This window comes from Heterodontus francisci, chromosome 23 (genome assembly GCF_036365525.1).
Source record: "Heterodontus francisci isolate sHetFra1 chromosome 23, sHetFra1.hap1, whole genome shotgun sequence".
Lineage (NCBI taxonomy): Eukaryota > Metazoa > Chordata > Chondrichthyes > Heterodontiformes > Heterodontidae > Heterodontus > Heterodontus francisci.
This window is the reverse complement of record NC_090393.1, coordinates 47,912,939-47,929,771: the sequence shown is the minus strand read 5'-3', so window position 1 is coordinate 47,929,771 and position 16,833 is coordinate 47,912,939. Positions and strand designations below refer to the sequence as shown.

The 16,833-nt window shown below is 45.3% G+C and overlaps 1 protein-coding gene across 1 annotated transcript in view; it reads left to right on the top strand.

Moving 5' to 3' along the window:
* Window positions 1-16,833, top strand: part of susd2 (sushi domain containing 2) — a 140,843-nt gene that overhangs the window by 42,658 nt on the left and 81,352 nt on the right. Inside the window, exons 4-5 of the mRNA XM_068055197.1 lie at window positions 3,734-3,901; window positions 15,786-15,960. Coding sequence (XP_067911298.1) covers window positions 3,734-3,901; window positions 15,786-15,960 — 343 coding nt within the window. The remainder of the gene's footprint in view (window positions 1-3,733; window positions 3,902-15,785; window positions 15,961-16,833) is intronic.

Here is a 16,833-nt window from a genome sequence, read left to right as displayed (position 1 = left end):
CTACTCTTGAAGTCCTCGCTGGTCAAAGTGCACTTTGTGGTTGGCCTGCTTTGCTCAGGGTTTTCTTGAAGGAAGAATTGTAGTTGGCTCTCTTCCCCTTGTCGCTGGCTGTAGCAATCTGCAGGCTTGGAGGGTCCACAGTTGCAGACGGTTTTCAAACTTGTTGCTTTCTGGGGAGAGAGAGAGAGAGAGAGAGAGAGAAAGGTAAGCCCACAGCTTTCTCTGTTTCTGCAGAGTCAGTTACTGCTTGTCTTCTTGTCCAAAGGAAACAAAACCAGCTTCCCCCCTCGATGGACATACGGTCACATGGCTGCTTCAGGTTTTCTGGAACCTTCCATTGACATTCAAGGTTAGGAATTGGCTCCAGGATACCAATTTACACTTTGAGGGGTCTGCTCTTTCAAAGTCAATATGTTAGGATTGCCTTGACTACCGTGCAAATGAAGCCATTTTCGGTAATTAGAGCATGCCATTGTTCTAGGTCCATGCTGCTCAAACCACTGGCTCTGGTTGGAAATTTTGAATATGAAAAGGTGTTTCAGATGGAAATTGCGATGACCTTCTTGGCTGCTAGTTTTCTTTAAAAGTTACTGTCGGATTTTTACCATTACAAGTCTAATTAAGTTTCTAACCAATTAAATTAATATTTCTCATTTGGCATGGGGGTTTTCTTGACACTGTATAGCAAAACCCCTGTCAAAATGCAATAATTTTAAATTGGTATCGCTCCTTCAGATTTTTATATCATAAAGCAATTCTTAAGGGATTTACAGTGGAACTGTTGATCTTTGATTATATCATTCAGATGCCCTGTCTGTGTGGAACTAGGGAAGGCAAAGATCATAGTGACTTACTGCCTGTGCGGAGTTTGCAAGTTCTCCCTGTGACTGCGTGGGTTTTCGCCGGGTGCTCCGGTTTCCTCACACAGCCAAAGACTTGCAGGTTGATAGGTAAATTGGCCATTATAAATTGCCCCTAGTATAGGTAGGTTGTAGGGGAATTGTGGGGATGTGGTAGGAATATGGGATTAATGTAGGATTAGTATAAATGGGTGGTTGATGGTCAGCACAGACTCGGTGGGCCGAAGGGCCTGTTTCAGTGCTGTATCTCTCAATAAAATAAATAACACAGCATCATTCAGTGTTTGCCCTAAGAGATACAAAATTGTCAAGGCTAACCAATTAAGGCTGCAAAATGTGCCTCCGTAATGCCTGGAGTTTTGGTCCCACTTCCAGTGTAGCTTGTGCCAGATGCCATATTGGGGAGGTCAGTGGTGTAGGCGTTAGGGTTGGAAGTATGCAGAGTGACATAATATGACATCACTCAGCATGTAATGCTGATTGGACACCAGCACTGCCATTTTTGTCCTCGCCACTCCAGCTAATACCCTTTCTCAGACACGGACAGCTGAAGCAAGAAGGACCCCGCTCCCCACCAGCTCTATCTAAAGGCATCATCAACCACCCTCAGGTTAGTTGCTGATTAATTTCTACTGGCTCTGTCTGAGCTTGTAGAAGTGGGTTTGCAAAGTTGTTTGAGAAGGTGACAGAGAGTGGTGCTGCAAGTGGAGAAGGTCTTGGTTTTGACTTCAAGGGTTCTGGTCAGGCCACTTCCTCCCAGTCATGGGTGCCATTGTAACCAGTCTGCTTGCAACATGAGAGGGAGATGGAGCAGAGGTAGCACAGAAGAGAACAAGCTGCTCACAGAGGGAGGAGGAGGAAGGGTCTCAGCAGGAGGCCTTATCTACCCAGGGTCTTCCGACAGCATTTCTCTTACCTCAAACTAAGCCAGGAGCAGTGTGTGCATTGACTCCATTTTATAAAGGAGTTCATTGTCTCCTCTTTGACCAGAGAGAAGTGGGCGGAGTGTGCATACACCTCCCCATGGTGCAGAGTGCCATTGGCTGCACACACATGGCTTTACAGGTGTTGCATCTCAATGCTGAGATATAACTCAACCACAAGGGGTTCCACTTCCTGAATGTGCAGTTGATGTGTGAACATCTCAGCACATCATGCAGGTGAATTCTGGCTATCCTGGCAGCAGTCATGATGCATTTACTCTGCGCTAGTCCGTTGGTCCCTCAGTATTTGAACAACCACGTTAAACAGAGGATTGTTGCTGGGCAATAAGGGCTCTCCACTTAACTGTGACCTTTCATCAGAACTCACAGACCTGATACATTAACTCTGTTTCTCTCTCCTCAGATACTGCCAGACCTGCTGAGTGTTCCCAGCATTTTCTGTTTCAATTTCAGATTTCCAGCATTCGCAGTATTTTGATTTTCTATCCATTTAACACTTGGCTCATGACTCTGATGCTCAATCCAGATGCATGTGGCAAGTATGCATATTTTGAAAGCTGCCACATGAAACATCAAAGAGCAGACCATTGGGGTGCTCGAACAATAGTTCTGCTGCATGGACCACGATGGACAAGTCCTGCAGGACTCACCAGAGCATGTGTCCCAATTTGTTGTAGACTGCTGCGTCCGTCATAATCTTTCATCATGAGGTCACAGCCCTTGCCACAGCAATCCCAGTAATCTGCTGGAGCACAGTTTGCTGAATGCAAACCCCTTTGAGAACTGATATCTGCAGGCATGATGGTGGCCTCCAAGGTAACAAGCAGAGATCTCGTGACGTCAGTCTGAACTTCCACTCCAGCACTCAGACATTCTGCATGTACTCCAGTGGAAGCTGAGACATCAGTCGTTAGATGCTGCATCATGGTTCTCATGCAGTTGGCCACTACCTCCACACTAGAAAGAATGGGCTCCAAAATGTGCGTCAGGTTGGTGCCAGGCTCCTCCATTCTCTTTGACAGTGACAGCAGTCTTTCTGGCAGGCTTCCCAATGCATCAAGCATTTGATTGTGCTTGGCCGTCAGCTTTTATCTGTAACAATGCCCATCAAAGTCCTCAGCTGAGTCCTCTGCAGCAGAACTCGCCCTCCAGGGAAATGGCATCTTGGTGACTCTTTCCCCTGCTCTGACTATAGGCCAGAGACAACAGCCTCCCCGCTAAACCCTCTAGCCAAAAGATGGCAGCCGTTGAAAGTTAGAAAAGGCCCAATGCGCATGTACGACGCATGTGATTCATGTCCAGTGACTCACCACTTGCATCCCATCTCTATGCTACCCTCTAAAGTATGCGCAGTGCCAATATCTGAGCTGGTGGTTGTTAGCGCGAGATCAAGTGATGGTGTTTCTTCAACATCAGTCTCTTGCTTCCCTTTCTCTTTAAGCTCCCAAATCACTGCCTGGCCAGGTTGCAGTTTTGGGGTATCTGAAATGATAAAGGCACAAGGGTAGGGTTGCAGTGAGGGGAGGAAGGAAAAGCAAGAGGTGCATGCTTACACCATTTGCAGCTCGTATACTGGAAGACATTGTGGGATGAGAGGGGAGTGGGATGTGAGAAGGTGGATTAGGTAGGAACACACTGCCATCTTTTATGTTTCCAGCCCTGCCACTGGCCGTGGCCTAAGTCGTGGCTGCTCCAATGATGGTGAGCACCATCTCCTTCATGAGGGTGAGGGCATGCAGCTATGCCTGTTCCCCACCAGTCAGGTGCTGCTGGCTGCAGTTATGTGTCACCTTGTCCTGCAAGACAGACTAAAGTGCATAAGTCCTCCCTGTCTCCCCCACTGGGAGCTCAGTAATTCAGAATTGCTCTTCTTGTTAACCATTTCATGTGAAATATTTTAACCATGTTTCTTCTTCTTTAACCCCACAGTACATCACGGCAAATTTTCACAATTGAAGAAAAGCATCTTGTGGAATTCCTACAAGTGGCAGTACTACGGCACACCCAACATTACAGGAAATCTGACTCTGCTTTGGAACGCATCATTGCTCCCAGCAACTTTTGTAAATGTTGAACTCTGGGGCTACAAAGAACAAGGTAAACTGAAACTCTGTGTGACACCAGGCAGCTTGAAAAAGTGTACAACACAATGTTCAGCAGGTTTGCAAGGAGTTTGGCAACTGCACTGTGGGATGAGGGGGGAGTGGGATGTGAGAAGGTGGATTAGGTAGGAACACAGGTAGGTAAAGGTGGAGCAATAGCACTGTTAATCAAGGATGGCATTGGTGCAATAGTTAGAGGTGACCTTGGTTCAGGAGATCAGGATGTAGAATCGATTTGGGTGGAGATGAGGAATAGTAGGGGAAAGAAGTCACTAGTGGGAGTGGTCTACAGGCCCCCTAACAGTAACTACAATGTAGGACGAAGTATACAAGAAGAAATATTGGGTGCTTGTGATAAAGGGATGACAATAATCATGGGTGATTTTAATCTGCATATAAAGTGGAAAAATCAGATTGGCAATGGTGGCTTGGATGAGGAGTTCACAGAATGCTTTCGAGATAGTTTCTGGAACCTACTAGAGAGTGGGTTATATTAGACTTGGTATTGTGTAGTGTGACAGAATTAATTAATGTCCTCAGAGTAAAGTCACCTCTAGGTAGCAACGACCACAATATGATTGAATTTTACATCCAGTTTGAAAGAGAAAAGACTGGGTCTAAGACTAGTAATTTAAACTTAAATAAGGGCAACTATGTGGGCATGAAAGCTGAAGTAGCTGAAGTGAACTGGTTTGTTAGGGTAGGAGATAGATCAATACAGAAGCAGTGGCTGACATGTAAGGGGATATTTCAGAATACTCAGGATAAGTATATTCCTACTATAAAGAAAAATTCTAAGGGGAGGACCCACCATCCGTGGTTAACTAAAGGAGTTAAGGAAAGCATCAAACTTAAAGAAAGAGCGTATAACTGCGCCAAGATGAGTGGCAGGTCATACGATTGGTCAGAATATAAAGAACAGCAGAGAATGACTAAAAGGTAAATCGGGAGAAAGAAATTAAAGTATGAGAGGAAGCTAGCTAGAATTGCAAAACATGGATAGCAAGAATTTCTACAGGTATTTAAAAAAGAAAAGTGTAAGTAAAGTGAGTGTGGGTCCTCTGGAGAGTGAGAATGGGGAGTTAATAGTAGATAATAAGGAAATGGCAGATTCAAAGAACAAATATTTTGATTTTGTCTTCGCTATAGAGGATACAAAAAACATTTCAGTATTGGCTGTAAATCAGGAGGTGGAAGGAAGAGAGGAACTTGGGGAAATTACAATCACCAGGGAAGCAGTACTGACCAAACTGATGGAGCTGCGGGCTAACAAGTCCCTGGGTGCTGATGGGCTTCATCCTAGGGTCTTAAAAGATGTGGCTAATGAGGTAGTAGATGCGTTGGTGTTATTTTTTCAAAATTTGCTGGATTCTGGAAAGGTTCCATCAGACTGGAAAGTAGCAAATATAACCCCTCTATTCAACAAGGGGGAGGCAGAAAACAGGTAACTATAGGCCAGTTAGCTTGACATTTGTCCTGGGGAACGTATTATAATTGATTATTAAGGAAGCTATAACTGGGCACTTAGAAAAACTCAAGGTAATCGGGAATAGTCAGCATGATTTTGTGAAAAGGAAATCATGTTTAACCAATTTATTGGAGTTCTTTGAAGGAGTAACATGTGCTGTGGATAAAGGGGAGGCCCAGATGTATTGTACTTGGATTTCCAGAAGGCATTTGACAAGGTGCCACATAAAAGATTATTGAGCGAAGTAGGAGCTCATGGTGTAGGGGGTAACATATTAGCATGGATAGAAGATTGGCTGGCTGGCAGAAAACAGAGAGTATGCATAAATAGGTCCTTTTCTGAGTGGCAGGATGTGACGAGTGGAGACCCGCAGGGGTCTGTGTTGGGGTCTCAACTTTTTATGATTTATATCAATGACTTAGATGATGGGAGTGATGGCATGGTAGCTAAATTTGCAAATAACACAAAGATAGGTAGGAAAGTATGTTGTGAAGAGGACATAAGGAGTTTGCAGACTGATGTAGATAGGTTGAGAGAGTGGGCAAAAATCTGGCAGATGGAGTATAATGTCGGAAAATGTGAAGTTGTTCACTTTGGCAGGAAGAATAAAAAAGCAGAGTATTAACTAAACAAAGAACGACTGCAGAATTCCAAGGTGCAAAGGGATCTAGGTGTTCTAGTACATGAGTCACAAAAGGCTAGTATGCAGGCACAGCAAGTCATAAAGAAGGCTAATGGAATGCTATCCTTTATTACGGAAGAAATTGAAAATAAAAGTAAGGATGTTATGCTTCAGTTATACAGGGCATTGGTGAGACCACATCTCAAGTACTGTGTGCAGTTTTGGCTTCCTTATTTAAGGAAGGATGTAAATGCATTGGAGGCGGTTCAGAGGAGGTTTACTAGATTGATACCTGGAATGAGCAGGTTGTCTTATGAGAAAAGTTTGTACAGACTGGGCTTGTTTTCAGTAGAATTTAGAAGAGTGAGGGGAGACTTGATTGAAGTATATAAGATCCTGAACAGTCTTGACAAGGTGGCTGTGGAAAGGATGTCTCCTCTTGTGGGTGAGTCCAGAACTAGGGGGCCCCGTTTTAAAATTACAGCTTGCCCTTTTAGGACAGAGATGAGGAGAAACTTTTTCTCTCAGAGGGTTGTGCGACTTTGGAACTCTCTGCCTCAGAAGGCGGTGGATATATTTTTGTATATTTTTAAGGCAGAGGTAGATATATTCTTGATAGTCAAGGGAATCAAAGGTGGCAGATTGGAGTGTGGAATTCAAAACACAAACAGATCAGCCATGATCTTATTGAATGGCAGAGCAGGCTCAAGGGACCGAATGGTCTACTTCTGCTCCTAATCCGTATGTTTGTATGTTCATATGTACTGCTTTTATTCCCATTTTGTCCATTGCCCATGGAAGAATTACGTAGAATTTATATCACAGAAACAGACCATTTGGCATAGCCTGTCGTTGCTGCTGTTTATGCACCGCACAAGCTTCCTCCCAACCTACCTCATCTCACATTTCAAGCATCCACAGTATTTGCTTTTGTTCAAAAACTGGACCATTCAATCCAAAACCCAATGCTCCGATCTAAAATACTAGGAACATAGGAACAAGACGAAGTTATTCAGCCCTTTGAATCTGTTCCACCATTCAATTAGGCCACGGCTATTCTGTACCCTAGCTCCATTCACCCACCTTTGATACCCTTACCAAACAAAAATCTATCATTCTCCCTCTTGAAAATTTCAATTGACCCAGTATCCACAACTTTTCGAGGAAGTGATTTCTAGATTTTCACCAAAGGCTTTCAAAAGCCAATCTTGTTGTCACTTGTTGATTGAATTTTCTCATCTTCATCTCTTTAACTGCCTCCATGGCCTCACCCCTCCCTATATCTGTCAGTCCCTCCACCTTTATACACCCCTGAATAAGTATTTATCTGACTCTGGTCTCTTGGGCATCTCTTCCTCCCTTTGCTTCGCCATTAGTTTCAAAATTTTCAACCGCCTGGTCCAAATCTCCGGATTTCTTTCCCTGAACCTCTCCAATTAAAAATATTTTCAGAATCCACCTCCTTGACCAAGCTATCAGGCACCTCTACTAATTTCTGCCTTCCTGGCTCAGTGTGTCTGTTTTCCTTGCACCCACCTGTGCTGTACCTTGGGATGTTTTTACATTAAAGGCAATATATAAAGACACGCTCTCTGCTACACTTTGCAATCTTGGTGATATCATGCACGAGAGATCTTGGCCCTTTACCTGGGTTCCCCAATTTAAATAGGTGCTAATTTCAGCCAAACAATACTTAGATTGCATCATATAATTCTGTGAACTTGTGAAAACAGCAAAGCTATTCAACAGCAGCAGCAAATGGCACCAGGACTCCCTTGCTGGTGTGGAGCTTCACTAGGAGTAACAGTGGGCTGGAAAATTGAGGCTATTATGTTTATAGCTGTACCTCCACCTGCAATCATGTCCAGAAAGACTGTGCACCAGCCCCAGAGCCTCATGAAATTGTTCCTAATGTATAATGGCCATATCCTGCGACCTGATGACTCTGATCATTGAGAACTTCAGTGTCCATCAGCAACAGTGGCTCGGTAGCACCACTACTGACCAAGCTGGCTGAGTCCTGAAGGACATATTAGCCAGTCTGGGCCTGTGGCAGGAGGGAACCAACAAGAGGGAAAAACCTGTTTGACCTCACCCTCGACAATCTACCTGTCGCAGATGCATCTGTCCATGACAGTGTTGGTAGGAGTGGCCACCGCACAGTCCTTGTGGAGACAAAGTCCTGTCTTTACACTGAGGATACCCTCTATTGTGTTGTGTGACACGACCACCGTGCTAAATGGGATAGATTCAGAACAGATCTAGCAGCTCGAAGCTGGGAATCCATGAGGTGCTGTGGGCCATCATCAGCAGCAGAATTGTATTCAACCACGATCTGTAACCTCATGGCCCAGCATATCCCCCACTCTACCATTACCATCAAGCCAGGGGATCAACCCTGGTGAAATGAGGAGTGTAGGAGAGCATGCCAGAAGCAGCACCAGGCATACCTCAAAATGAGGTGCCAACCTGGTGAAGCTACAGCACAGGACTACATGAATGATAAACAGCAGAAGCAGCATGCAATATACAGAGCTAGGTGATCCCACAATCAATGGATTAGATCTAAGCTCTGCAGTCCTGCCACATCCAGTCATAAATGGTGGTGGACAATTCAACAACCAACAGGAGGAGGAGGCTCCACAAACATCTCCATCCTCAATGATGGGGGAGCCCAGCACGTTTGTGCAAAAGACAAGGCTGAAGCATTTGCAACCATCTTTAGCCAAAAGTGCTGACTGATTGATCCATCTCGGTCTCCCCTTGAGGTCCTCAGCATCATAGATGCCTGTCTTCAGCCAATTCGATTCACTCCACGTGATATCAAGAAATGGCTGAAGGCACTGGATACAGCAAAGGTTATGGGCCCGGACAACATTCCGGCAATAGCACTGAAGGCTTGTGCTCCAGAACTAGCTGTGTCCTGAGCCAAGATGTTCCGGTACAGCTACAACACTAGTATTTACCCGACCAATGTGGAAAATTGCCCAGGTATGTCCTGTCCACAAAAAGCAGGACAAATCCAATCCGGCCAATTAGCACCCCTCCTCTCAATCATCAGCAAAGTAATGAAAGGTGTTGTCGATAGCGCTGTCAAGCAGCATTTACACAGCAATAATCCGCTCACCAATGCTCAGTTTGGGTTTCGCCAGGGCCACTTGGCTCCTGACCTTATTACAGCCTTGGTTCAAACATGGACAAAAAAGCTGAATTCAAGACGTGAGGTAAGAGTGAATGCCATTGACATCAAGGCAGCATTTGACTGAGAGTGGCATGAAGGAGCCATAGCAAAATTGAAGTCAATGGGAATCTGGGAAAACTCTCCTCTGCTTGGAGTCATACCTAGCACAAAGGAAAATGTTTGTGGTTGTTGGAGGCCAAAAATCTAAGCCCAGGACATCACTGCAGGAGTTCCTCAGGGCAGTGTCCTAGGGTCAACCATCTTCAGCTGCTTCACCAATGACTTTTCCTCCATCATAAGGTCAGAAGTGCGGATGTTGGATGATGATTGCTCAGTGTTCAGTACCATTCACGACTTCTTGTACAAGTGCCAGGCAATGACCATCTCCAGCAAGAGATAATCTAACCATCTCCCCTTGACTTTCAACGGCATTACCATCACTGAATTCCCACCATCAACATCCTGGGGGTTGCTATTGACCAGGAACATAACTTGACCAGCCCATATAAATACTCTGGCTACAAGAGCAGGTCAAAGACTGGGAATTCTGTGGCGAGGAACTCACCTTCTGACTCCCCAAAGTCTGTCCACCATCTACAAGGCACAAGTCAGGAGTGTGATGGAATACTCTCCACTTGCCTGGATGAGTGCAGCTGCAACAACACTCAAGAAGCTCGACACCATCCAGGACAAAGCAGCCCGCTTGATGGGCAATCCATCCACCACCTTAAACATTCTCTCCCTCCAGCATTGACGCACATTGGCAGCAGTGTGCACCATCTAAAAGATGCACTGCAGCAACTCACCAAGCCTCCTTTGTCAGCACTTTCCTAACCTGTGACCTCTACCAACTAGAAAAACAAGGGCGGCAGATGCAAGGGAACACCACCACCTCCAAGTTCCCCTTCAAGTCACACACCATCCTGAATTGGAAATATATCACCATTCCTTCACTGTTGCTGGATCAAAATTCTGGAATTCCCTATCAGCACTGTGGGTATACCTACACCAGTGGTTCAAGAAGGTGACTCACCAAATTTTTTCTCTGAGGTTTGTTAGTCTGTGGAATTCTCTTCCACAGAGAGCAGTGGAGGCAGGGTCATTGAATATTTTTAAGGGTGAGTTAGATAGATTCTTGGTTGACAAGGGAGCCAAAGGTATAGTGAGTAGACAGGAAAGTAGAATTGAGGCCACAATCAGATCAGTCCTGACCTTATCAAATGGCAGAGCAGGCTTGATTGGCCTAATGGCCTGTTCCTGCTCCTAATTTGAATGTTCATATGCAAGTTTCAGGCAGACCAAAGTGCGTCTTTCACCGAGTTGATGGTCCTCCAGGGACAGTTGATGCTCGTCTCAGTGTGCGTCCCTGGGAACAGCCCAACTGAGAACTGTGTTATGGAGTTGCTCCAGATGAAACTCAACAAAATCCACTGCATCTTTCCAAACCAGCTTTGCAAAGGCACATTCCAGAAGGAGGTAGGCGACAGTCTCTTCCCCACCGCAGCCGTTTCGAGGGCAGCGTGTAGAGGCGGTGAGACTCTGGGAGTGCAGGAAGGATCTGATGAGGAGGGCCCTTCTCACACCAGCCAATCTACGTCTTGGTGCTTGTTTGAAAGTTCTGTTGATATGGTATTCTGCCAAATGAGTTTGGCAGTCTGCTTGGGGAACCATCTGACAGGATCCATCATCTGCTTTTCCCTCAGGGCCTCAAGGATGGTTACTTGCGGACCACTGTCTGATGGACTTGTGGTCAAAGTTGTTTTTCTGCACAAACTTTTCCACAAGGGACAGGTGGTACGGCATGGTCCATCCTTCGCAACACCGGCGACAGATAGAACCTCAGCCACATAATGAGACTTGGTGTTTGCGTACCGAGGGTCTGCACACAGTTTGATGTAGACAAAGGTGGCCAGCAGGATGAGGGCAACGTTGGGTACATTTTCCCCCCTCTAGCTAGAGGTTTGAACATCGTGTCCCTGTGGACACGGTTCATTTTCAATCTCCAGATAAAATGGAAGATGGCTTGGGTGACCACCACAGCACAGGAGTGGGGTATGGGCCAGACCTGTGCCACGTACAGCAATACCGAGAGCGCCTCGCACTTGATGACCAGGTTCTTACCTGCAATGGAGAGATGGCATTGCTCCCACATGCCCAGTTTCTGTTTCACCATGGCTACTCGCTTCTTCCAGTTTTTGGCGCACACCCCGGCCCCTCCGAACCATATCCCAACACCTTCGAGTAGGCTGGCCTGACAGTGAAAAGGACAAGGGATCAGTCAGCCCATATCCCATAGAACATGGCCCCATTTTTGCCGCAATTTACTTAGGCTCCCAAGGCCAGTTTGAACTGGTCACAGAGGTAAAGGTCTACAAAGGAAACCCAACCAAGCCCGAATGCCGGACCTGGAAGTGTAACCCGACCCGACACGAACCCGACACATGCCATCAGGGTTGGGTCGGGTAGCAGGCCTTTACATCAGTACATGGATACAGGCCTACTACCCGACCCGACCCCGACGGGACCCGACGACATGAGTCAGGTTTGGGTCGGGTATTCGGGCTCGGTTGGGTTTCCTTTGGAGACATATAAGGCTTTACACAGAGGCTCAACAACCTACAAACTCCCAGTAGATCCGAGAAGAAGACGGTGGTGTCATCCATGTATAGAGAGGCTTTGACCTGAGTGCCTCCACTGCCTGGAATTGTCACCCCTCTTATGCCCACATCCTTCCCGATGGACTTGGAAAAAGGTTTGATACAGCAAATGAACAAGACAGGGTAGAAAGGACAGCCCTGTCTGACTCCAGATTTGATTGGAAAACTTTGTGATTTCCACCCATTGATTGAGACTGCACTACTGATGTTTGCGTAGAGCAGTTGGATCGAACTACAGATTCCCTCCCCAAACCTAATTTTGGAGAGCATGTACATCATGTACGTTTGCGATATAAAGACCTTCTCCTGATCCAAGCTGATGAGGCAGGTGGCCACCCCGCTGTCCCGCACGTAGGTGATTGTATCCCTGAGTAGCGCGAGGCTATCTGAGATCTTCCTTCTGGGTTCAGTACAGGTCTGATTGGGATGAATCACCAACTCCAGAGCAGACTTGACCCAACTGGTCAACCTTGGACAGAATTTTGAAGTCCACATTAAGCAGTGAGATGGGCCGCCAATTTCTGATTTCCTCCCTCTCCCCCCTTCCGCTTGTAGATGAGGGTAATGATGCCTTTCCTCATGGATTCTGACATGCTGCCGGCCAGAAGCATACTCTTGTACACTTCCAGCAGGTCTGGGCCGATCCAATCCCACAGAGTCGAATACAACTCAGCCGGTAAGCTGTTGCTTCCGGGAGTTTTACTCGTGCAAAAGGACCTGACAGCCTTTGTCAGCTCGTCCAGTGTTAGCAGTTTGTCCAGATTCTCCAACGTAGTGTCATTAAAGACCTCCATGATAGAGGACAGGAAGGACTGGGAGGCCGTGCTGTCTGTGGGTTTCACTTCGTACAGCCTGGTATAAAAGGATTTGCTGATCCTTATTATGTCAGGCTGCGATGATGTTACCAAACCAGCTTCTTCCTTCAGGCTGCTGATCACAGAGATCTCTCTGTTTACACTTTGGAAGAAGAAATGTGAAAATGTCTCATCCTGCTCAACGGAGCAAACTCTGGACTGGAAGATGATCTTAGAGGCCTCCTCAAAAAGAGTGAGGCCTGCTGGCTCTTTACCTTACTTGCTCTCAAGCTGCTAGGAACCAACCAATCATAATTTCAAACTTTTCAATCGAGCGGGTGTCAAGAAAACCTCCCCAAAGCCAGCTGGGTCCTTTTTAAGTGATGGCATCAGGACCTGATTGCAATTTTAACTATTGGCCTGAGTGGAAAGTGGCAATGAGTTTCCCACCTGGCCAACCCGGTGAGGAAGTGGATGGGGGGAGCGCAGAAGAAGCCCAGAAAGTTATGTTTTAGAACTTATTTTTGACATTCCTTGTGCAGGAGAGGGCTGGGACTCCACTTGATCATGGCATCTGCCCGCAGGACATCAGGGCAGCCAATCCTGCCACTTACCTGCTATTGGCATGGGGCCTCCAGACTTCATGATTTCTAACCAGTTCCCATCAAGTTGACCAGCAACATTTAAATGAGGCCCAGCCATTAAAACTGACTGGAACTCATTATGCTGCAGGCGATTGGAAAATTAATTAATTGGTGCAATTTACAGCCAAAAATCAGCTGGCAGTTGAAATCCAGACCCTTGTATCAGACCGTTTGGATTGCAGTTTTCAGGTGGGTTTCTGCTACACATGTCAATAGTTCCGAAGAAGGGTCACTGACCCGAAACGTTAACTCTGCTTCTCTTTCTACAGATGCTGCCAGACCTGCTGAGTGAATCCAGCATTTCTTGTTTTTGTTTCAGATTTCCAGCATCCGCAGTATTTTGCTTTTATATAAATAGTATCTTTGTTCGTTTAAATTTAAAGCATGTAATTGTGCAAAGGTGAGTGGCAGGTCAGATGATTGATCAGAATATAAAGAACGGCAGAGAATGACTGAAAGGTTAATCAGGAGAAAGGAATTAGAGTATGAGAGGAAGCTAGCTAGAAATGTAAAAACGGATAGCAAGAGTTTCTACAGGTATTTAAAAAGGAAAAGTGTAAGTAAAGTGACTGTTGGTCCTCTGGAGAGTGAGAATGGGGAGTTAACAGTAGATAATAAGGAAATGGCAGATGAAATGAACAAATATTTTGCTTCTGTCTTCACTATAGAAGATAAAAAAATATTCCAGTAATAGCTGTAAATCAGGAGGTGGAAGGAAGAGAGGAACATGGCAAAATTACAATCAGCAGGAAAGCGGTACTGAGCAAATTGATGGAGCTGCGGGCTGACAAGTCCCCGGGTCCTGATGGGTTTCATCCTAGGGTCTTAAAAGAGGTGGCTAATGAGGTAATAGTTGGTGTTAATTTTCAAAATTTGCTAGATTCTGGAAAGGTTCCATCAGACTGGAAAGTAGCAAGTATAACCCCCCTAATCAAGAAGTGGGGGGGAAGGGAGGCAGAAAACAGGTAACTATAGGCCAGTTAGCTTGACATCTGTTGTGGGGAAGGTGTTAGAATCGATCAGTAAGGAGGCTATAGCTGGGCACTTAAGAAAAACTCAAGGTAATTGGGAATAGTCAGCATGGTTTTGTGAAAGGGAAATCATGTTTAACCAATTTATTGGAGTTCTTTGAAGGAGTAACATGTGCTGTGGATAAAGGAGAGCCCTTGATGTACGGTACTTGGATTTCCAGAAGGCATTTGACAAGGTGCCAGATAAAAGGCTATTGAGTGAAGTAGGAGCTCATGGTGTAGGGGGTAACATTTTAACATGGATAGAAGATTGGCTGGCTGGCAGAAAACAGACAGCATGCATAAATGGGTCCTTTTCTGAGTGGCAGGATGTGATGAGTGGAGTCCCGCAAGGGTCTATGCTGGGGCCTCAACTTTTTACAATTTATATCAATGACTTAGATGAGGGGAGTGATGGCATGGTAGTTAAATTTGCAGATAACACAAAGATAGGTAGGAAAGTATGTTGTGAAGAGGACATAAGGAGTTTGTAGACTGATATAGATAGGTTGGGTGAGTGGGCAAAAATCTGGCAGATGGAGTATAATGTGGGAAAATGTGAAGTTGTTCACTTTGGCAGGAAGAATAAAAAAGCAGAGTATTACTTAAATGGAGTACGACTGCAGAATTCCAAGGTGCAAAGGGATTTAGGTGTTCTAGTGCATGAATCACAACATGTTAGTATGCAGGCACAGCAAGTAATAAAGAAGGCTAATGGAATGCTATCCCTTATTACAAGAGGAATTGAAAATAAAAGTAAGGATATTATGCTTCAGTTATACAGGGCATTGGTGAGACCACATATCGAATACTACATGCAGTTTTGGTCTCCTTATTTAAGGAAGGATGTAAATGCGTTGGAGGCGGTTCAGAGGAGTTTTACTAGATTGATACCTGGAATGAGCAGGTTGCCTTATGAGGAAAGACTGGTCAGACTGGGTTTGTTTTCACTGGAGTTTAGAAGAGTGAGGGGAGACTTGATTGAAGTATATAAGATCCTGAACGGTCTTGACAAGGTGGCTGTGGAAAGGATGTTTCCTCTTGTGGGTGAGTCCAGAACTAGGGGGCTCTATTTTAAAATTAAGGGTCACTCTTTTAGGACAGAGATGAGGAGAAATTTTTTTTCTCAGCGTGTTGTGCGACTTTGTAACTCTCTGCCTCAGAAAGTGGTTGAGGCGGGGGGTCATTGAATATTTTTAAGGCAGAGGTAGATAGATTCCTGTTAGGCAAGGGAGTCAAGGGTTATCGGGGGTAGATTGGAGTGTGGAATTTGAAGTACAAACAGATCAGCCATGATCTTATTGAATGGTGGAGCAGGTTAGTGGGGCTGAATGGCCAACTTCTGCTCCTAATTTGTATGTTCGTATGTAACTTCCAGTTCTAGGACAATACAGGCTTTGTAATTGCAAACTTTACATGACAAAGTACTTTGTGTGGCAAATTTACATTAATTTAATAAAGGTAACTGAAAATAACTCAATATTTGGCAACTTCTACCATCAGGTGAACCTTACTCAGAATCCTGGAAAGGAGAATGGAGTTACCTGTACTCACTCGCAAAAGCCGCACCAAACAGTGGAAAGTTCACATTCACCCCCAGACCTGCTGAAAAACCCTATTCTGAATGGGAAATTGGAATGCTGCGTCTCACTGACCAGAGTCAACCAGATGGGACACCGTGAGTACACTAACCTGCCTTTGGGAATCTATGCTGGTTGTATGATGTTGGGTAGATTTTCAACTTGAGGCCTAGGTGTTAAACCCATATTGCAGTTTGGCCCATTTCTCATTTCCAGTGTGATAATGGAAATGATCCATTTAACAAAACACAACGTTGTACTGTATTCCATTGTGTAGTTCAATAATGTTTCCAGCCTTATCAATCCAGAGTTAGTTCCTAATTTTGCCCATGTTGGAATCACACATGGAAGCTGTTAATATGTGGAAATGTAATGGTGCACACAATCAGCATCACCACCTTGTGGGTAATGGGGGGCCACGAGGGGGGGGGGGGTGATTTTACAGCAATTGTTTATCCATTCAGCCTCAGGGGTGAGACCTTCAATGTTGAGTGATCTTGTGCAAAGTTCAGGTTTTCATCATTTCCTTCCATTTCTTTCTGTTATGTCCAGAAGATAGAGAGCTGGAAAAAAGATATAGTGGGATTTGTTCATAGTTTTATTGGACTTCTGTAAAGATATATTTCAGCAGTGTATTGCATAAACCCACACTTGATGATTTGCCAGGTAGATGTCAACTCTTATTTATCTGTGTTGCATCTAAACTATAGGAACTTTTGAGTAAACAAAGTTATAAAGATTAAAATCAGCTGTGACTCAGCTGCAATCATTAAAGCCAGTTTCTCCTTCCTCCCACTGTATGTAATCTTATTGTATTACGGATTTCACCTGTGATTAGGTAGGCTGGATTTTGTCCCAGCCCGACGTTTGGTTGTGTGGCGGAGGTCCGGCGGGGGGGGCGGGGTGTGAAGGCTGGAGAATCAGAGTGGCAGCGGCCACCGTGGAATCCAATGCCGCAATTTCCGGACCCC